The sequence below is a fragment of the Rattus rattus genome, chromosome 11 (assembly GCF_011064425.1).
Source record: "Rattus rattus isolate New Zealand chromosome 11, Rrattus_CSIRO_v1, whole genome shotgun sequence".
NCBI classification, from domain to species: domain Eukaryota; kingdom Metazoa; phylum Chordata; class Mammalia; order Rodentia; family Muridae; genus Rattus; species Rattus rattus.
This window is the reverse complement of record NC_046164.1, coordinates 7187775-7211155: the sequence shown is the minus strand read 5'-3', so window position 1 is coordinate 7211155 and position 23381 is coordinate 7187775. Positions and strand designations below refer to the sequence as shown.

Here is a 23381-nt window from a genome sequence, read left to right as displayed (position 1 = left end):
AAGCCCAAGCATCTAAGGCATGTTGGGGACAGCTGTGTCCTGAACACGCCATTGGGCTGCCCCGTCCACTGCTGCCCGATAGACTGTGGGGTGGTGCGGGAGAGCACGGCAGGCAGGAGAGTGAGGAACCTGTGGTATGAGGGCTCACTGAAGGTGCCCACATCGGCTAGGAAAAGGCAAGGTGTGTTAACTTTCCTCCAGACATCCTTAAACGGTGCTGATACAGTTTTAGTTACACTCTGCCTTACTACTACTTTTAAAACCAATTTGATGAACATAGGGAAATTTACAGTCACTGACTAAGGGTGTTTTGTGTTGTTTTCAAGACTATTTTCTTAATCATTATTCTGATAAAAATTAATACTTAAAAAAAAAAACAGAACTCAGGATGGAGAAAGGGCCCAGTGGTTAGGAGTAGAAGTTGCTTTTCCAGAGGACCTAGGGTCGATTCCTAATATCCACATGATGGTTCACAACTATCAATAACTCCTGTCCCAGGGAATTTAGTGCCCTCTTTTGGATTCTGTGGGTACTTCATGTACACAGTGCACAGACAGACATGCAGGCAAAGCACCGATAACACTAAATTAAAAATAAATAATAGCAAAAAGACAGTTCAGCACTGGAAGGCATGGATATTAGTCATCTTAATGTTCTGTTACATTGAGGAGACACCAAGGCAATTCATAAAATCAAGCATTTAATTGAGGGCTTACAGTTTGAGAGGTTTATTAGTCTGTTGTCATCATGGTGGGAAACGTGGCAGCAAGTACATGAGTGTGCTGGGACAGTAGCTGAGGGCCAAAGCTGATTTGTAAGTTGCCCAAAGAGAGTGGGACTGGGCCTACCATGGACTTTTGAAACTTCAGAGCTCACTCGCCAGTGACATGCTTCCAGCAAGACTCCAGCAAGGCCACACCGCCTAATTCTCTAAATGTTATCTTTAACTGGAGAACAGCATTCAACCACACGAGGACCTTCTCATTCAGACCCTCACAGTGTTGATCTTCACTTCTGTTTTTTCCCCTCTTGTAGTATCAACATGCAATGCACCAGCAACAAATACTTCAACAACAGTTTTTAATGCACTCAGTGTATCAGCCACAACCTCTTGCATCACAGTATCCGACCATGGTAAGGCTTTGTCACGTCTAGATGTTCTTTATAGGTGTGTATTTCTGAGGGAATTTACAGTATGCATGGTGCTATTTAGAATTCATTCTTCAGTCTGGGGCCTGGGAAGATGAGTCAGGCCAGCAAGTGCTTGTCGTGCATGCATAAGGAAATGAGTTTAATCGTCAGCACCCATTCTGAAAGTCTAGGCTTAGTAACTTCCACCTGTAACCCCAGCAAGGAGCAAAGGGGGCAGAAATGGAAAACCTCAGGCTTGCTGGCCAGGCAGCCTAGCCACGTCAGTGAAGTCCAGGTCCAGGGAGAAAGACTATGTCTCAAGAAGTGGGAAGGCCGAAGACACCAGATGCTGACTGTCCACAATGCAAGTCAGTTTACGTTACTTAATGAGCGACAGTGGAGAGATGCTCTGTGACAGTGTTGCCATGTGAGCAAGAGGACTGAGTTCAGAGCCCCGCTGGGTGGGGGTGGAGACAGGTAGATCTTGACTGTTTGTTTGTCAGCCATTCTGGCTGATGAGCTGAGCTCCAGGCTCAGCGAGAGGTCCTGTCTCAAAACCGAGCAGGGGACGGACACACACACACACACACACACACACACACACACACACACACACACACGTACGTTAAAAACTTACCTTAGTGGACTGTTTCCTTGAAGGCAGATGTATATTCTCAAGCAGCCTGATTGGAATGTGGCACATTGTAACTGTCTAATGACACTTGTGGTTGTTAGAGTCCCTGTTCTCTTTTGTCATATGTCTCTTCCATTCAACAAGTATCTGTTGAGAAAAAGTGACACATAGAAGGACCATGCCGTGCATTTGCTCAGTGTGCCTTTTCTTTTACAGGTATCAGTTGACCTATTCGTTTGTCTTTTTCTTAGACTACTTAAAGAAAGAAATTTGAATCTGGCCAGTCGAGTCTGACTTTTTAATATTAGATGGGTTTAAATCACTCTGGGCAGTTTTCTGGTAACAGGTCCTTCTTCAAATACGCAGTTATTCTGTGAGTTTCTGGTTTTGTCTCCATGAGTGGGGAAGGGAGGAACGGAGTAACCAGAGGCTGTGTTCTTGTTTCAGATGCAGCAGTATCAGCAGGCTCTCTTGCAGCAGCAGATGCTAGCTCACCATCAGCAGCCGGCGCAGCAGATGTCACCTGAGTATCTTACCTCTCCTCAAGAGTTCTCACCAGCCTTAGCTCCCTACGCCTCTTCACTTCCAGCTCAGGTTGGAACCATAGTGGACTCCTCTTACGGTGCCACCAGGCAAGTATTTCCTAGTGGATGCAAAGGCCCTTACTGTGGAAGTGGGTGATAGCATCAGGAAGTGCTGAGTGGCTCTTGGACGAGCTGGTTTGTTCCCTCCTAGTCCTCTGTTGTATGCCTGCCTTCCTCCTGCTCCACCTAGCAAGTCTGCCAGCTCTATTTGCAGACACAGTTTTTTAACCACACGGAAGGATATTTAGGAGTTTGTTGCTGTTCACATACAGCATTCTTTGTAATTGAAGTAGAAGCAAAGTCCAAGAAAACTACTTTAGAGATTGAAAATGAAGGATCTTTGTAGACATGTTAACTTCTCCACTTAGATGTTACACTGCCTTCAACTACTTGACTCTGTAAAGTTTGTATGATTTGGTTCAGTTTTCACAGGGACAAACATTTTAAGTAAATCATGCATAGCAAACTTACTCTTAGTGTAGTTGAAAAATAGTGAATTTTAACTCTTCAGATATATTGGTTAGAATTGTTTGGGCACTTTCTATGGGAAGTCATTACAATAAGTTGAAGAAGTTTGGTACATAGTTTCTCACATTTGGATGTGATATTAATATTAGGTCTTCAGGGTCTTGGAATTAAGAGTCATTATTAAGGGTTGGGAGAGAGCTTGGCAAAGTACTTTTCCAACAAGCATGAAAGACTTAACTTTGATCTCCAGGCTCTATTTAAAAAAAAGCAGGGAGTAAAGTCACACACTGTAATCTCAGAGCTGGGGAGATGGAGACAGATACAAATGAGCCTAATTGACAAGCCCAGTATCAAAAAAACTAGGTGGACAGCCTGAGGAATAACACTTGGGGTTGACTTCTTCCCTCCTCGTGTGTGAACACACACAAATATGCACGAGTATACATGTGCATACAAAGATACACCCCCTCCCGCCCCAAGGTAGTAAGCTCTGATATCTGTAATTGTGAAACTGAAGTTGGCTGACGAACTGGGTGCAGGAACCCGGAAGAAGCTCTTAGACTCAGTGAGGGTTTGACCCAGTAGCTGAGCGCGTGTGGGTTTGAGTAGACAGTGAGCTCGAGCACAGCAGCAGCATGCTGTCAGTTGAGTGTGTCCCGAGGGGGAGGGGGAGGAAGAGAGAGGGAGGAGGCGGGGTGGGAGAGGAACGATATCGATCTATTACATTCTGGGGAGACACCAGGAAGGAGATCTAAAGAATTAATTTATGAGACATCTCTGAAACAAGAGCAGAGGTGTATGGGTTTGGGACAAATGACTGCAGTGGAGAGCAGCACTCAAAGGGGCATCGGCTTTTGCCATTTGCTTGCTCACTCTAGCTTTTGTCTGCTTAGTACACTTCCTTCATACATTAGTGGCATTATTACAAGGAAGCTAGGCCTAAAGTGCACACCGGAAGCACGTTAGATCCAGTAGACTCTGAACTATGAAGTGAAACTATGAGGTTAGTTCATCTGTGACAAGAGCCATGTAGTTTTTCCTTTTAGAATCACATAGTCTGCTTGATGCTAGTTCATATACATGGCTAAGCTGTCGTTTCAGTAGAAATCCCCATAGAAAGGACTGAGGTTCTCTCTCCAGCACTGCAAGAAACAGGAAAAAAACCCAAAACAAGTAAGAAAAGTTTAGATAGTGTACACACTGTAGCACAGAGCCTCATACGCAGGTTTCCACACTCAGTACTCAATTTTCATTGTGCATGGTTATACTTCTGGAAGCTGGTGATCTTTCAGAAGCATAAAACATATATAAGTCAGTACCCCTAAGACTCAGTGGTTGGTGTATCAGCCACATCCATGTCTGTCGTTGTTTTGATACTGGGTCTCATTGTGTGTAATCTTGCCTGTCCTGGAGCTTTTTAATAGACCAGGCTGGCCTTAGACTTAAGAGACTCTCATCTGTATCATAAAGCTAAATAATACACAAAAGAAAATCTTTCCATTTATCATCCATCCGTCTGTCTGTCTCTAATATATGCTGGAAATTGAAGCCAGGACCTTGGGCCTTACACAAGATGCTGCTTGTGAGTTGTTTCCCCAACCCCTGTGCTGTTTCTTTTTTAAATTCATTTCTATTTTATGTGTATGAGTTTTGTATGCGCACCGTTGGGTGCCTGGTGTGCACTGAGGCCAGAAGAGGACACTGGTCTCCCAGAAGCAGAGTCACAGATGGCTGTGAGCACCAAGTAGATTCTAGGGACTGCACCCAGGTCCTCTGCAAGAGTAGGAGGTGCTGTTTGCCACTGGTTGTCCTCCAGCATTCCTACCTGTCTTTAATAACGAATACTATTGCATCTTTAATTTGTTCAAAATGCTCCTAATTATTTAGTTATGCAAATGAAATGCCATTTAAAGAAAGCAGTGTGGCAGAGTAAATAATTGTGATTATGCTAAGAAGTTAAGTGCTAAGTGCCACTTAGTATGCTGAGTGGGGTTAGGGATTAGGCTTCATTCTTCTAGAGGAAACGTGTAAACAGTTTGTTAACCCTGCATCCGGTCTTATTAACTGAGTATTACTGTTTATTTCCCTTTGTGTGCTCTAGCCCTCAACAATTGTTTAAACACTGTTCTTTTCGTTGAAACACACCAAGTAGGCCTGGATTTAGGAATGAGAAAGGCACCTGTTGCCCCTTGTTTTCACTTCTGTGACCCATGTTTTGGGATGACAGTGACTTTAGGCTTATAAACTATTTCTTTTAACATGTAGAGTCTTTCCCCACTGTTAATTTTTTGAAATCAAATTGTGAAAGGAAGCAGAACTTTTGTTATGCTGCCTCATTTCTGTGTTGGGCTTTCTGGCAGGGGTGAGGGAGGTGCCCAGGCACCCTTGGGCTTTAGGCTTGCTTGTATTTCCTCCTAAAAACAACAGGCCTATCAGATAAATTCCATAGAACCTTTCTATGGACTAGGATGCAGAGTCAGAGGCTAAGTAAGGAGCACTAGTTACTGTGCAGTCGCATGTGCAGGGCTTAGAGCCCTGTGCTCTGTGGGGTGGCTCACACAGCAGCCATAGTCTGTCCATCCTGTGCTTTTATTTCTTTACTTTATCTTTTGGAGACAGGGTCACTCTAGCCTACGTTGGCTGGGAACTTACTCTCTAAATAGCCCGGGCTGGCCTTACAGCCTTAGGTGCCAGAGTGCTGGGATTCCAGGGATGAACCACTGTGGCCCAGGTTTTAGTTTCTCTCTGTGATGAATATTGAGTCCTGGGTCTTATGCATACCAGGCAAGCATTTTATCCCTGAGCTACAGCCTAGGCTCATCCTGTACTCTCAGTCTAATGTCCTCAGTGTCATCCCTGTCATTCATTCTTTCTCCTCTCTTAGCAGGTCAGTCGCTGAGAAAGAGGCAGTTGCAAATTTCACAAATCAGAAGACCATCAGTCACCCCCCTGACATGTCAGGGTGGAATCCTTTTGGAGAAGACAATTTTTCCAAGTTAACAGAAGAGGAACTGTTGGACAGAGAATTTGACCTCCTAAGATCAAGTAAGGGACACTTGAAGGCTTATTTTGCTTCACAGTAGAGTGGCAGCTATATAGTTCAGCAAGGCCAGAGACTGCATGAGGTGGTGTCAGAAACTCTGTGCATCTGAGGGAAGACTCCAGGCCTCTTTCTTCCATGTCCTATTAGGCTATGTCGTGTTGCACATTAGAAATTAGTTGCCGTGTAGTAGCTAATGAGCCAAGATTGCTGATACCCTAACCATCTAAAACTGAGCGTGCAGCTCACACCTTCAGAGCACAGAAGGCTGATGCTGCAGTGAGGAAACATCATCAGTCCCTTGCCTTACTAATCTCTTTGTAGCTCTTTCTTGCTCACTCAGTAGGAGATAGCGTGGGTCTGAGCCACCCTTGAACACGCCCGGAGAGAAGTGGGCTGCACTATGGTAATGTTGTCATGTCCTTTCTGTGAGTGGTGACATAAAGGGGCTGCTTTGTCGTCCTGATGTGGCCAAAGTTAAATAAATTTTTCCACTTTAGATCTGATATCTCAATGTTTTTACTTGGAATCATTACCTTTTCTCAAACTACCTAATACATACATCAAGCCTTGCCATATATATTTTAGAAATGATCTTTTTTTGGAAGAATTTGAGGAGGTTTGCAGAATAAGAGCACGAAAGGCTCATTTTGTGGAAAATGTAGTTGATTTTCTAGTTTCTGAGGCTTGTATGTATGTGTATGTATGTGTATATATGTACGTATATGTATACATGTGTATATATACATATATACTTGCATATATACAGTGTGTTTCTCTGTTTTGCATATAAAGAAAAGGGCCCAATAAATTACTCTGTTTCTAATTTCTATTTTATTTAAGTAACTAGCTTTATGAACACATTTAGGAAATGAAATGCTTTGTCTGAATTAGTATGTATTTTATGTAAAGTTTACAGATAGTTTACATTTATGTAAAGGATTCCTGTAAGGCATTCATGTTTGGCATCTAATTTTGTATTTTGCATATTGGTGATTAAGTGTGAGCATAAAAATGAATTTTAAGCCTCTGACATACATTTGTTAACTTTGATAGAAAAAAACCTATCTTACCTCATATTAAAAAATGTTTTTAAATCACAACAATTTTGTATGGTTTTTTCCTAGAGTTTATGTTAAGCAGCCCCCAGCTTTAAATAAGGTTGTAAATGATCTCTTTTGAGGAATAATAGAGGGAGATGAAGAGGTAGTGAAGTAATTATAATTTACAGGGTTATTTTAGTTTTATAATGTGTGTGGTGTGCGTGTGTGTGTGGTGTGCGTGCGCGTGTATGTGTGTACATGTGTTTGCACGTCTGTTTAGACTGGAAGGTAAGGGTCCTCTTTGGTCCTCCCTGCCTCATCATTTGAGGAGTAGTCTCTCGATGAACCCACAAATACAAAATAGAGTTTCTTGAGCCATTTTGTCTGGAGTCTTCCTGTCTGCCTACTACGCACTAGGGGTACAGTTGGCCGCCATGCACGCCTAGCATCCACACTGGGCATTTGGATTTACGCTGGTGCAGCAAGTGTATGGACTAAGCCAGCTCCCCAGCCAAGGTTACCTTAGAAGCAGAAAGTGTACGTTTTAATGTACTCTGAGAAGGGTCTCCTAACAAATACTTTTAGTTTCTTGGGTTAAAAAAAAAAAAGTCTTTTCTTTAAAAAGTCAAGGGACAGGTGCAGGACCTTTCAAAGGGCGCTGTTTCTTCGGTGGAGGCAGGAGCTGGACGCAGACACTCCTGCATGTGCAGTTTCACCTTTTAAATCTGAAGATAGGCAACATCAACACTGCACATACCTGTTGGCGGAGGCAGCTGACACTGCATCACAGAAGATGCCAGGTCCCAGACGAGAGCCCAGGAGCAAGGATGGGGACCAACCGCCACCATTGTAAACGGCCCAGATGGCCTTGAGCAGTGGCAGCAGACCTCGGGGCTTCTTACCCTCCTTCAGCACACGGCATCAGAGCCTCACGCTTGGATCCGGGCTGCCATCTCATAGAGTAACGTCTCAGCGAGGACTCGGCTGCTGTGCCAGGCTCACCCCTGCCGCTTGTAAACTGGGACGGATGGTACAGGGTCGCTAGGGGAGCTGAATCTTCATCGTCTCCACGTAGACAACAGGAGCCATCGCCTCACAGCTAAAGATGTCGAGCTGGCATCTTGAAGCCATATGCAATTCACCGGGTCTCTTGGTAAATTAATCAACTCGAGAGTCAAGAGCATAGAGCACTGGCCCCGGATGGGCAGATGCCGGCAGGGAAGCCAATGGAAAGCATTCTGTTCTTAACACTGAGTGAGTGGACTGGAGTTCACGTTTATGGAAATTTATAAATCGATAGTATATGGGGCCTGGGTACTTTAGGGACATTTCCTTCTGTAGTCTTACTTAGGTATAGCAGTCATCTTTGATATCTCTTTCGGTACAGCAGTAGCGTATCTAATGTTTGATCTCTCTGGTAGAGCTTCAGTCATTCTGGTAAGCAGGGGCCTCCTCTACAATCTTAATTTCAGTAGAAGCCTAAATGTACTCTAAGGGTTGGTGGGTGTTCATCATTGCGCGGTTCTTCTGTCCCCGATGATTTTTTTTTTCCAAACTGAAGAAATAAATTAATGCACTTGAAGTACCACGTAGTTTATTTATACATTTGTTACTTGGCACATATTGATTGTTTTTCAGAGTTGTTTGTAAAAGCACACATGTTTGGTAATGAAATACTTGCTGGGCAGAGACTGGCCATCTTCCCCGGGCTTCTGAGAACACCCTATCCCTGCAAGGGATAGATAAGTTGCACAGTGACCACAGTTGAGGGCTACATTGCCACTCAAGCTTTTCCTGATACAGTGATACATGGCTGGCTATTTGTCTAGTAGGACAAAGATAACATTGTCTAAAAAAAATGTATCACTTCCGTGCTTCATAAAGGAAGCAATTTTAAAGTAACAACATTTTTGATATAGTAAAACTGAAATAATTGATAATATTTTTTAGTGATCTTTAGGGAAATAGTTGATTACCTATAACAGGCATTTAACATATAAAATAAACTCTTGTTGCTTTTGTTTTCAGTGTAAATGCATAATTTATGTTTCAGAATCCTTCACTGGTTCTTTCTTAATAATAACATTAAACCAATATTAAGTATTAATAACAAAGTTTGTCTCAGTGATTTTTTTTTTGTTTTGTTTTAAATCTGCTGTCATTAATTTTTGTACCAAAGCATCAGATCAGTATGTTCCCTCAGGAGTCTAGTTGTCATGATATTTGCTATGTTAAACAGTAACTGGAATACCACGTGTTTGGAGAAAATGTCAACTTGGATTTGGTTAGATAGTGGTATCCTTGTAACGGTTAATTAAGAGCAATGAAAGGTCAATTTTTGCACAAATAGATTTATTGTTTTCTGTTTAAAATTTCGTCAAAATGACTAAAAAGGAATAACAAACTCAAAGACTGGTTGTTTTGCAACTTTACTAAGTATGTTCTATAAAATTTGAAGACACAAGAGTTGTAAATGAGAGGATGTCTAATTAGTGTCTGGTAAAGCTTTCAGCCGTTAACCTCTGTTCATCCTGACCTGTCACAGTGTCTCCAGTGCAAGGTAATGATGTTCAGGCACATTAGACCGACTCCATAGTATCAATGAATACTTCTTTTTACAACTCCATTAACTGTTAAGTCTTTGTTTGAGGGCATTATCTATTTAAGCTGCATATTTAAAATACCTTCTGGAGTACTTAGTGTGGTGGTATGATGGAAAATACTTTGCCTTCAGAATTTTAAAGTCCTACCTTTTTTCCACTGTTTATATCAGTTGGACACTTTGAAAAGAATCTGTCTTCTTGTGTCAGGATGAGGCCAATTCCTGATGTGTAACCCAGACTTTGTTCTAACTGAAAGGAAACCGTTCATTTGAAACTGGTACTTAACAGGTTAGGTGGGGCGACCACGTCTTTAAGATTTTGTTTTTATGTCTATGTAGCTGACTGTGCAGTAAGTTAATGTGTGTTTGTATCCTGTGTTCTAAGACCCAGATTGTGTGAATTTTAGAAATCTTAAGTAATATAAAAATATTCCATTATACATCGACTTTGTGTTTTGCGGAACAATAGAACCTAATGTATTTTGCTACAAATGTATTCTGACTTCTGTTTGAAAATAATTTAGTAAATGAGTTTTTTTTTTTTTAAATACAATTGTACCTCTATTTTTCCTCTTGGAGACTTCTATATAATAATTAGCTTACTCCCACATGAAGGTTTCTGTTGTTATTATGTCTTAACTGCACAGCACTGTTTATGTATTTATTTACCACAATTTGCTTGATTGCTGAAAATAATATACCAAATGTAAAAGAATTCTAAGAGCATAGTAGTGATTTTGCACTTCCGTAAGCTAGGGAGCCATTGTTACGATAGCGTTTTGTAAATTTGGAGAATACATTAAAAGTGGAGGTTTCCAAGTTCACACCTAGGTAATGTGATTCATCACGTCTGTGTTGTAGGGCAGGCAGCTGCTCTAACCTCCTGACAGGTAGGATTCAGGTTTAAGGAGGCTGTTTCTAGTTCAGATTTAAGTGTCTACATGCTTGATGATGCTGTAGCGGCCGTCACTTGGGTTAGCCTTCTTTTGTTCTTTTGCACTCTCACCACAGAATCTAGAGGGTGTGTAGAAGGCTGAGGCGCCTAGGAGGACCCTTGGATATGAGTGCATAATCCCTGGTGTATAGTTTCCCTCAGAGACCCCTACGCTAATCTCTGGTGTATAGTTAACCTGAGAGACCCCTACACTAATCCCTGGTGTATAGTTACCCTGAGAGACCCCTACGCTAATCCCTGTGTATAGTTAACCCTGAGAGACCCCTACGCTAATCCCTGGTGTATAGTTAACCTGAGAGACCCCTACACTAATCCCTGGTGTATAGTTACCCTGAGAGACCCCTACGCTAATCCCTGTGTATAGTTACCCTGAGAGACCTCTACGCTGTCCTTCCATCATGTGCCAATGCTGCTTCTCACATTGGTTATATAAATGGGCCTCATTGTCTTCCCAGAAAGACGTTATGAAACTTGCTCTTCAAATGGTGCCTTAACCTCTAGCCTTTTCATTTACTCACCAGAAGAGTTCTTGAAAACAAGCTAGCATGAACATGGATTTGATTCGGTTTTTCTTTTAAAGTGACTATGGAACATAGGTGTACCAGGAATGCCTAAAATCCCTCTCCTCATAAGTTTCAAATAGTACAGTTTTGATTGCTTAAAACCAGGAAGGAGACATTTACACATTGTGTCAAAGTGCTTAGTTGGCACATAAGCCTCCCTAGTGGAGACAGCTTGAGCGGAAGGGATACAGCCATGACTGGGAATGGCGATTCTTTCTCAGACATGGCTGCCCTTGCCATTGCTCTGTGGTGTTCATCCTCGCCCTGTGTCTCCATCCCCAGCTGCCCGCAGTCTCGCTGTCCTGTAGCCAGAAGGCTCACTCTGTCAGCCTGCGCTCCTTCCTTCTCTGCTCTGCATTTGTTTTTTCTGTAGCATGTAACTTGTTCTCAAACACACTATGCATTTTTTCATGTCTACTACTTTAATGCTTGTTTTTCATATAAGCGACGTGAGGGTAGGGGTCAGAACAGCGCTGTGCTTGGTGTATACTAAACACTCAAATAGATGTGCTGGTGCGTGCGTGCGTGCGTGCATGCGTGTAATAGTACAAAGTGTTGGGAGAAATGAATAATGTCAAATGGAGTGAATTAATTTTCTGACTATTGAGAATTTGAGTTACCAATTTTATGAATGTATGAATAACCACCATTTGCAATGTTTTTTCTCCTATAGGTATTTTTTGAAAGCCCTAACTGTGTCTTTGTAATAAGCTGGGTTTAAACTCAAGTTCAATATGTTACAAATAAAAATCACTGGTATTAAGTGAACCAGACTAGCTAGGTAGATTGTGTTTAATGTAATCTAGCCCTGATTAATCTCCTTGAACTTGCTTTTGTAGCAACAGATAGTCGTTCACCTTAGGACAGAGCCTCAGTCCTTGTCAGAACAGGGCTGAGAGTTATGCTTTTCCAAAGCTGCTGTTTTCATTTTCACTGTGGTTTATACTGTGTTTCATGTTTTGTTTAAAACCATCTTTATTTTATTTTATTTTTGTTTTGTTTGATCTTATTTTTGCAGACAGGCTCGGGGAGAGCACACCCTCAGATAAGAATGTAGACCCGCCCCCTGCTCCACATAGCCGTCCTCCGGAGGAGCCTTTTGCTTCCGTCCCTTTCATTTCTCACTCAGGCAAGTTACACGCGTGGCACCGTTGTTCTTAAAACGCACATGAGCAGAAGCGAGAGACGATGTTAGGGACAGCAGATGAAAGATAGGAAGCCTGTGGCTCTTAGCCATCTAATCTTCCTCCTGTGTGCCCTTTGGAGTTGCTATTGCGCTGTTCCCATCATGGGCAAACGCCAGTTCATACAGGAGGAACGCAATTCTTATCACCAGTTACTGGGTTCTACTTGAACAAAAAAATGAAAGATTGCACATGAAAATACCTCCTCTATTTAAAATACACTGAATATAATTTTTATACTTGGCCTTTGCTTGAAGACCTGATGTTTTCCTAGCATGCACATGGCTTCTTAGGTATATAATGGTCTTGTGTTTGGCACGCCACTAACTCCTCGTTTGTATTCATGCCTCTAGTTTCAGTTCAGAAGTTGAATGCTGATGCGACTCGCCATGTAAAATTACTCGTTAGTGATGTCAGAGTCATTGTATGATGCACCTACTGCCGTCGTAGCCATGCTTTATTCTGTGCTGTCATTGAAAACGGCCTGTCTTCTTACATTTTATGGATGACGTAATACCTGTAGCAGGGACAGCCAGCTAACTGTGTCTGCTCAGCTGTGCCGTGTGCTTCCTCACACTGCCAATCCCCTAAGTCAAAAGTGTGCTATTTTTCTTGTACTGAAAAAATGCCCGTCGGTGAGCCTGAGAAGCCGGGAGTTGGAGGACATTTCCTGAGTGCTCTTTCGGCACACATTGCCTTGTTGATGTGGTTGACACTGTCATTTTGTTGAACCTGGTGTGTGTTCTGTTAGATGTGGACTTGTTGAGGGTTGGGGGCGTGGCTTGTGTTTGATCCTGCCCAGTAACCAACCCATTAATGACGTCATAGTCATTGTGGGAGATCATCGTGGCCATCTATGAAAGGCACTCGTGGGTATTTCTTAGAACTGGGGCAGTTAGGATAAAGGGCGCCCACTCAAGGACTTGTCAGACGGTGAGAGCGTTATCACTGTTGCAGTGGTTTGACTTGGAAAAGTGCATGAAGGAGCAGGCAGGCCTGGGAGGCCTGTGCCTGAGACAGAGCAAAGGTTAATCTGATACTGTTCGGATTCAAAGTTTACTTAAAATAAAAAGTCTAAATTAGATAATTCCCACTGGCCTATATATTACAAAGCATGGAGATTCTTTCTTATATATAAAATTTTTAGGTAAATATAAAATATGGGGGATATTCATTTTTCTCTAGTAGAAGAATAAATTAATCTCCTGAAACTAAAATTAACCTCTCCTTAAACCTCAGGAAATGGTTGTAAGAGGGGGACAATTATCTGTAGTAAAAATATGTTCCATGTAGAAAGTGATACCAAGTGAGCACTGAGGAGCCTGCGTGTTTAGTTAGGGAGTTGTCTGTCATCCATCCATCCATCCATCCATCCATCCATCCATCCATCCATCCATCCATCCATCCAATCTGCCTTTCATCCATTCATCTATTACCCTACCACTCTATTTTGTCAACCATCCATCATCTGCCTGTCTGTCTGTCCTTTTGTCCATCCACTTACTCATCCATCTTGAGATCTATCTTTATCTATATATCTATATATGTGTCCATCTGTCCACCCACTCACCCATCTATCCCACTATGTATCCATCTGCTTATCTCTATAGCTCGTTAATCATCCATTAATAAATTATATCTATTGTTTGATATGTATTTAGGCCTTGTTCAAAGTTGAGATCTTCATCCTGCTTCTGTCTCCCAGTGCAAGCACGCATTACCACAAACTGTATTCCTTTTGTTTTAAAGGAGGAAACTTTTGTTAGGAACTATTAAGAAATGATAAGTGAGAGAAATAGTCTTCCCCAGGGAAGAGCACGCGACTTGTTGTCCAGTGCCACACAGCCAGCCCTGGCAACATACTCAGAAGTAACATTTAGAGATGATGGGTTATGTTTAGGGATAAATGTGTCTGTACACACAGGTATGCAGTAACAATGAAAAAGAGGCAATGAATTTGAAGGAGAGTGGGGGACATGCAGGCTTGCCTACAGGACGCTGCACATGGGGTCATTTTCTCAGTTGAGATTTTCTCTTTCAAAATGACTCGAGCTGACATGAAATAGCTAGCACAAACTTTAAACTTATAATGATTGATTTTTTCCTTTATCTTTTTTTTCAGCTTATTTTATAAATTAACTGACAATTTTAAAAATTACTAAAGAAATTTTATTTTAATGTGGGACTCAAGAGATGGCTTAGGGGTTATGAGTGTGTGTTCCTCTTTCAGAGGATCTGCATTTGATTCCCAGCACCCGCTGCTGCCTGTAACGCTAGCGTTAGGGAGAACACCACCTCTAGCCTCCGAGAGCATCTGCACTCGTGTGCGCATAGCACGCACAGACGGGCACACCTGTATGTAATTAAATAAATGTAAACGGTGCATTTGTTTAAGATGTCAGACTCAGCAGAACAGTCTTCATGACTGGCCCCTACCCTTCTTCTCTACTAAAATTCCCTGGAAATAAATGGGCACTTCTGCCACTTTAATATCTCGTTAAGTTTTTATTTTTTGTCTAACCTCCTCCTGAACTGATTTTGGATGACATGTAAAATTCATATATTGGCTCATATGGGTGAATTTATATTCTATAATTATACCATTAGCCCATCTCATGTGCATACATTCACTGTACATGTACAGTCAGGTACCACACAGCAGTGTATTGTTCAAGTCCACGTACATGACTGTGTTCCTGTGGTGTAGCTCAGGTTCCTTAGTGTGCACACGCCTTTGATCTGCATCACATGCGCACATGCACGTGGAGAAAACACCCCTCTCCCACAAAGCTCTATGTTAGAATTTGGGTATCTTTCTTAACCGCTTTCCAACTCCCTCCTTGAGGTTTCCTGCGGAACCCAGAGCTCTGTATTTCTGGCTCCCTAGCATGCTCTGGGAATCAGTCCCGTCTCTGCCTTCCACCCGGTCTGGGGGCTGTCGTTCCCACCCAGCTGTAGGTGGGCTCTGGGGATCTGAACTGTGCTCCTCCCATTGTGTGGCAAGCACTTTACCAGGCACACTTCTGACTGGGTCACCTCCCACCTCCCAGATTCAGACTCGGCATGCCATGGTCACACCCATTCTGCTAGGTGCTCTCGTCTCTGGCTACTTCGGTTGCTATGGTGATTTATTGCTTTGATTCTTTTGTTTATTGCCATGCTGATTAACTCTTTTGTTTAATGCCTTGCCATGGCTGCGGTCCCCCCACCTCCCCTCCGGCTTGCTTAGTTTGTTCTGTACTCTGTTCATGTCTTCAAGATGTTTTATTCTGTTGTAGGCTTTTTCATTATTTACTGTAGTGGAGACCTAGTACGTCTTTTTAGTGTGAATTGTGCATTTTCTTGTGCCTTTTTGTAAATGTAAGGATATTGTGCATTGTGGATTGATCTTTTAGTTTAAAACATTGGCACTGTTTTCTATGTTCATCTTAGGGATTCCCTATTGGCCTGTTATTTCTAATTGCAAGTGCTGTCACATTTCTTGGATTTTCATTGATTCAGTCTATTTTCATTTCCGGGGATACTTTATAGTTTTGCCCATTTTTTGTCATGATTTTTCTTTGTCTTTCAGTTTAAGGAATGCCAGCAAATGAATGCCAATCTCTTACTTCCCATAGTGGGTAGCTAGTGAAGGGAGCGTGAAGGACAGGAAGAACTCTGTTTAGTTGATGCGGTATCTCCTAGGCTGACAGTTGTTTAACTTCAAACAGGTGACTGGGTGCAGATCGGTTTGGGAAAGTGGAGAGGAAGAGAGATGTGGGAGGGAGCAATCAACCGTGGACTTCTTAGCTGAAACTCTGCCATAATGTCTTTTGGTTTAAAAAAAGATTGCTGGTTTCAGTTTTTAAAAAGATGTTTACCTTATGAGGAATATGATGTTGGTTTCTGTTCGTTAAGAATCCTTTTCAAGTTTTATTTTGTTTGTGGCCCTTTGAAGTATGTTAGCCTCTGTGGGAATCAGTGTCGGATCTATACGTCTTCCCTTAAACTTGGTAAGAGTTCCTCTGGGAGGCCAGCCACATTTCAGAGTTTCCTGGGGAAAGGTTTTTAAGTAATACTTTATTTTATTAATACATGTATTCAAGTACATACTTCATATTGTTAATACAGTGATGGTTTCATATCTTTTTTTCTACTGTAAACTTTGAAATATGCTTTTCCCACCTCAAGAAGTTTGCTGGTCTCATGTAAGACACCAGTCGGTGTTCATTACTGATGTGTTTCCTGATATGCTAAATTCATTCCTCTAAAATCTTGTAGGCTGAACTTGGTGTTCCTTCCATAGTTTTTAATTTGTTTCGCCCATTTGACTTGCTCAGACTTGAGGGCAGATCAACGATTTCAATTTCCTAGAGTGAGCTTTGACTTCATCTGCTCTTTTAATTCATGATTAGGCTGTATTCATTCTCTTCTACCTATTTTGGGAACAGTTTGCATTGTCTAGCTTCTCAAGCAAGGCCTAATATGTTTTCCCTCAGCATTGGGGTTGGAGGCCAGAGCCTTGAACAGTTTAGGCCGTGGACTGTCACTGAACCTTGGCTCTCTACTCCACCATTGTTTCGACTTTTATTTTCATTTCGAGTGCGTGGTGGTGAGAGCCATGATGAAGGTCGGAGGATAACTGTGGGGGATGGTCCTCTTCCCCTGTGAGTTCCAGGAACTGAACTCAGGCTCCTGCTGAGCTATTTGCAAGCTCGCTCTGCTGTACTCAGAGTGCAGGTGCTCAGGAGCTTGCCTTGCAGATTTCTTTATAAGCACTGCTGTTACACACATGCGCACACACGCACACACACACACAAGCACACGTGCACACACACACACGCACACACACACACAAGCACACCTGCACACACACTTACACACACTTACACACACGCGCACACACACAAGCACACGTGCACACGCACTTACACACATGCACACACGCCACACATTTAAAATGTGTATATATAAAACATGCACACACATCTAAATATAAAATGTATATATAAAAACATACATATTTAAATGTATATGTACATTTTAATACACTGTGATTCATTTAAAATATTTTTTTATTTCTCACATGTTCTAATGTATTTTGATTAAAGGTTCAAATTCCAGGTCCTTGAGTTAATTAATTAGCTAATGTTTAAGACAGGGTCTCACCATGTAACCCCAGCTGCCCTGTAACTCACAGAGATCTGTCCACATCTGCCTCCAGAGTCCTGAAGTTAAGAGCACAGCACCATGGGGAGCTAGAATTAATTTTTAAAAATTAGTTGAAGATTCCCTTAGAGTAAACAGTAATATAATAATAATAATAATTAATAATAATAATAATAATAATAATAATAATAGCAGATCCTGTTTCTTTGGGTGGAAGGGGAAAAACAGGATTTGACAGTAGTACAGCCTGTCCTCAAACCTTGTCCTGCTTCAGCCTCCCAACTGCTGGGGTTACATGGGCACACCCACACCTGGCCATAAGCCTCGGTAAGAAAGGTTTCACTTTTAAGGGAAAGTTAAATTAAGCCTTGGATGGAAAAAAAACTAATTGATTTATAGATTGATAATAGGAGCTGGGATATGAAGTTGGGGATTTAGCTCAGATGTTTTTATAACATTAAAATTTTTTATACACTAAAAGGACCATATAGTTGCCAAATAGTTCTTAATTTGCATAAAATAATTTTTATCTAATGCAAATTATTATAAATAATCAAACATTAATGGTAGTAATGTTAAAATTTCTCATAACAAATCTGGAAGTTTTCTTGCAGTCAAAATTATGTCATTCAGTTTCCTTGCAACTAATGATTCTCCTGTCAATATCAAAAATGCTATTCTGGGCCCAGTGAGACAGTGATCCATCAGTCCAAAAACTGTATCAGAGCCCAGTGGCACATTCTGTGATCCCAGCACCCTCAAGGCCAAAGCAGGGGACTCCAGATAGAAAGATTGTATAGGTTACAAAGTAAGGCCCTGTCTGAGACGCAAACAGAGCAGAACCCCCAGGCACACGACTAATGTTCTGCTTCTTTTCCTTCTTTTGGGAAGAAGTATTCCCCAGTGGTATTTAAAACAGTGGAAATGTGCCTCCCTTGAGATAATTATATATAGACGGTCCTGTTCAATGAGACACAGCTTCTGGAACATACAAATATCACTGAAATTCTCACATTGTATTCGAAGGTTTTTCACACTTACTTTGCATTTCAGTTGTGGTTTGGTCCACGTTTAATGAAACGTGGGTCTGAAGGTGGCCCACCTTGTCAGGTAATGAGGGATGTCATTTATTCCTTTACAGTCAGTTTATGATTCTTGAGGGTCAGGACTTCTTTTTAAAGGTGTTGGCAACTCTATTTGCCATAATTGAATTCTGCCATATGTTCTATGGAAACAGGCTGGGGGGTGCGGTTAAAACCACATAGTTCATAAGTAGGAATCCCGTTCTGATGCTCCACTTCCATAAACAGTAGCAGCAGTAGTAGTAAGCAATTAAAAACAAAACAGAAAACCACCTGCACCACCAGCCATGGAAGAAGACGGCCCCTGTGTGGTACCTCGGGTTTGGAAACAGTGTTCACAGCTCATGTGGGTTTCTCTTTGCATCTGGACTCTGCCACGCGGCCGGCCTGCCGAGCAGTCGTGCAGTTCTGATGAAGCCTTTTGCTAATCCACTAATCCTGAGGCCTGACATGGTAAACTGCTGGGAAATGGTGGCAGGCAGTATGCTTCCAATTCACAGTATGCTTTAAAGCGCCCAGCCTCTCCCTGCCTGAGTGAGGGGACAACAGACGGCGTGTAATTACAATAGCAGCTCAAGCCATTTATCCTCAATAATCTGATACTAAAGAAAAGAGCATTGAAACAGAATTTCCTTGACACTGGAAGCTTCTTACATGATTAAAAGTATGCCAACTGTTTGCCCTTTGAGCGGAAACCATCGGGAGAGTCGCAACGTAGACAGAATGTGGCAAATGTGCATTTGTCCCTGAGGAGGGGACTTAAAGCAACGTGGCTCTTTGGTATAGTCTATGAATTTAAGAGTACATACTTGGCAGGATTGATTTAAAATAGTGACGTGTTAACTAGGACCTCACTTTTAAAATGAAGTGTTTAAGAGAATACAGAAATCCAGCCAAAGAAATGCTGTGTTAGAGATTGCCTCCAAATGTAGATTTAGTGTTGGAGTTTTCATTTATATTGTGCAAGAACGTATCTTTGAAATGTGAATATCTAGAAATTGTCTTTTATGAAATCTTACGAACCCAGAACTGGTCAGTTTATTCTCGCCACATTCTTTTGGTGGATTCCTGTCTGTGCGTCTGTTTGGTGAGGTAAGCTTGTTTTCAGACCCCGCCCCCACATTGTATCTGTCACTCATTGTCAGATGTAGTGACAAAAGCGTGGAGCCTTCAGAGTAACAGAGGAGCAGTGTCACAGGTTGCTAAGGTGACGGATGAGCTTTGAAGTCAAACACTGTCTTACTTACCCTGAAGGGCAAAGCAAATGCCATAAAAGACAGACAGCAGACGTCTGTCCTCCTTCCTTCCTTCCTTCCTTCCTTCCTTCCTTCCTTCCTTCCTTCCTTCCTCCCTTCCTTCCTTCCTTCCTTTCTTACTTTCTTTACTTTCTCTCTTTCTCACTTTCTCTCTTTCTCTCTTTCTTTCTTTCTTCATCTTTGGAGAGACTATAAAGGAACCCTTAAGGAACCCCTGAACTCAAACACTTCGTTGAAACAGAAACAGCAAGGATCAGTAGTACCTTCTCTTGCTCTGGCATGCTGCCATGGGGGCAAAAAGAAAGCAGGCCAGCTCCTGGTTGAACTTGGCAGTGCGTTGGTAGACTGTTCTGAACATTGCCTGGTGACGCTGGTCCAGAGTTTACAGGTCAGAGTTCAGAGGTAGCATCTGCAGCTGGAGAAGTCACTGTGGCTTTAATGTATGTGGCTCCAAACTCGGTAACTGTCAAACTCCTCCTGTGTGAAGAGAGAGGGAACTGAAATCTACAGATCTCCTGTTACTGAAGGCGCTCAGGGTATGGTTGAGGCTGTGAAGCAGGGTTAGAGCTGCAGAGCAGTGGGGAGATGTAGGGGATTTGAGTGGTAGTAGCATACACCTTTGAAAGAGTAGGAAGCATGATGGCCCGTGGACGTGGCAGGTGAGTTTTGAAGATGCGGTTCAGATGGAGAAGGAGAAGGACGTCTCTAGCAAAGGTCATAGCAAACCTTACAGATCCCAGTGTGGTGGTGGGGGGGAGCCAGGAACGAGGAGTTAGAGAGAATGTGGAGACCCACACGGAAAACCACTTCCTTGACCCTTTAACTCGCGCCCTCGTGCATCCCACGTGTGTGGTTAGGAGCTCCATAATGCTGTGCAGTCGGGAGCAGGAGCCCGCCCCGAGGACCTACAAGTGTCGTGACTGCGGCCCAGTCTGTCACCTTTACTCCCTGTAAGAGGCTGGTGGCGTCTTTGATTTCACAGGTTAAGAACCTAAACCGCCGAGTAAGGAAAATGTCTAAGCTGTAAGTCTCAAAGGGCACTGTAGTGTCTTCTCTGAAGAGGTCTTATTCTGTATGTTTTTATGTAAACACCAAATGGCTGTTATGCTACTGCTCTCCTACATGCTGAGATGTTGCTATGGTTACTGAGTGATTGGCACATTCCATCACTGACAGTGATGTGCGCGAGGTGTGGGAACAGTGGCTTTGGTCAGAAAGATTTGAGTTTGTGCTTGTTCTTTCCTTGGACTCAGGGAGACTTTCCTGGCTCTCATGTTTTATGATGCTTTTAGTTAGGATTTCCATGCTCTCACTGATCACCCCGAGTCTGCATTGCTGATCTTAGTCACGTTCTCAGGCCTCTGGTCTCAGTGAACTTGTCAGAAGGACAACACGCTCTTCCTTCTGACCATGGGGCAAGTAGGGAAACATTTCCACACGTGGACTGTGCCCAGAGCCCACTCTGGTCCCGCTGCTTCTGAAGTGGTCCCACAAGGGAAAGTCTGAAATTGTTTGAACTCTGGGCCATTTGTAATTGTGGAATCCCTAAAGTCTTGGACACTTGCGGAAACTGATGGTTTTACTTGCGGGTAAAGGCTGAGGGTGTAGCATTGAGTCCGCAATGTTGAGTTTCTGAAAATGTTCTTTCTTAAAAGTGGGAATGATATTCTTACTTGGGATCTGAGCTAATTTAAATTTATTCATGTTTTTCTTACCTAAATGTGGAATATATTAATACACACATACACACACACAATTTTGAATTTTTTCACTAAAAGTCTATTTAATATGTTTCAACTAAGATTTACTTATTTTCTTATTTGGGAGACTGTATATAATCAATAGCTCACAAAGGATTGGTTTGCTATTATTTATTAATACATATCAGCTTGGCCATACAGATTTACCCCTGCCGTTTGCTTATTAAATCTATAACAAGATGTTACGCTTGCTTTCCTGTCACCGATGATACTGCCTCTTGCTCAAACACTCCAAAGCCTAGCATGTCGTTCCCAGGCACAGGTGTGACTGGGTCCTCTCAGTGCCGCTCACAGCGCTGCTGTGCTCACTGGGCAGTTAGACCCAAATCAGATGAGCTGCCCAGTACATGAGGCCAGTTACTAACGGTGGAACCAAGAGAAGGCCCAGTCTCGGGGTCTGTGCTGTGAGTAGCGTGCCCAGTACTTCTGTGACTGTTCCAGTTCTCCACCCACTTCAAACCGCTATTTTTACATTAACAATACAAATCTCAGATGATTATGACGACAGGAGATGCTGAAATTCAAAGCAGCATATTTGGGCTATACTCTCAGGAAATTAACTTTAGCAGTGAGATAATCCTGATTAAATTTCATAATAAATCAAATATGTATTATTTAATCTAACAGCTGGGAAGAAGCAATCTGTTCCCAGAAGCAAAGAGGAATATCTGAGGCATTGTCCTCATTCTGTATTTATTTCGGCATCTCAATTTTTCTTTTTCACAAATTAGAGGAATATGTTTGACAAAGAAATGGTTTGTATATGCCGAGGACACTTTTTAGCCAGAAGTCATTATGCAGCTGGCACTGTGTAATAACTTAAGGTACTCCAGCCAGCTTGAAGTGCCTTTTGGGTGACTGGTGGGGCTTGGGGAGAGCTGTCCTTGTGCCGTGGCATAGGGCTAAAAGCTGTAAGATACAGGTGTCTTTCTCCACCCTCGGACCCAGCCCACTCCGCACTAAGAATATTAAAAGAAGGTGTGCCTATACTGGGTGCACTCTTACCACATCCTAAACAAACGACGGTGTGTGAAGGCTGGTGCTGTGCTGGGGTCTGTAACTGTCTGTACAGAGATGGTTTAAGATACACAGGAGGAAGAAGGAGGTCATGCATTCATTCCATTGTTCATAAGACACACAGGTGTCAGGATTTGAGGTTCTGGGGGAGGTAACCAAAACCACGGGATCCTGGAACTGATTTTATTTTTGTATAGTTTACATATTTCTGCTCTTAAGTAGGTTCACAGTAAAGGAATGGCGGGTGACTGGCCGGGCTGCTGGTGCAGAAAGTGGATCGTATCTGGGATTCCGGTAGCTGGCAGCTGGCAGTCGGCTTCCTCAGCAGATGGTGCTAGAGTCTGACTTGTGTGAGCTTGTGTGACCTGGTGGCCTGGATGCTAGTGCTGGCCTTTGCCTCATTACTCAAGTAGCTTACAAAAGAGCAGGCACTGGGGGGATGGGGACATTTCAAGAATGTGGAGACTCCGTGGGGTCTGAGAATGTAGGGTAAGAAGGGATGTGAGAAGTGCCTTTTATTGTTGCGTTAGTTTTAAGAAGGAGAGAGACTCTAATAAAATCACTGTCTATACAAGCCAGTCCCGGAGCTGGCGAACATGGTGGCTTGTGACTTTGTCTGCTCATTTTGAAAGCATTTCTGTCCTACTTGTTGCACTGTGTTCCTGTTATATTTAAAGAGATGAACTCCCCAGGATTACAAGTTCACTCTGGGTACGTGGATGTACATCTGCTTATATACTTGCTTTTGATCAGTTCTCAAGCAGATCAGTATTGTGGGGTTTGGTTTTGTTTTGTTTTGGTTGTTTCTTCTTTTCTTTTTTCCTTTCTCTCTTTTTTGCCAAGAATTTCTTCTTCCCTTTTGCTTCTTCATATGTTCGCTCACATTAGAGTCAGTCACCCATGGTGCGTTACTG

The 23381-nt window shown here is 42.5% G+C and overlaps 1 protein-coding gene across 3 annotated transcripts in view; it reads left to right on the top strand.

The window, feature by feature from the left end:
* The window catches only part of Bmp2k (BMP2 inducible kinase), a 95819-nt gene that overhangs the window by 65622 nt on the left and 6816 nt on the right, over window positions 1–23381 (top strand). Inside the window, exons 12-15 of one of the 3 annotated variants that reach the window (XM_032916964.1) lie at window positions 1036–1134; window positions 2213–2397; window positions 5702–5862; window positions 12039–12149. In XM_032916964.1, the coding sequence (XP_032772855.1) occupies window positions 1036–1134; window positions 2213–2397; window positions 5702–5862; window positions 12039–12149 (556 nt within the window). The remainder of the gene's footprint in view (window positions 1–1035; window positions 1135–2212; window positions 2398–5701; window positions 5863–12038; window positions 12150–23381) is intronic. The other 2 variants (XM_032916965.1, XM_032916966.1) reach the window with 2 other exon arrangements.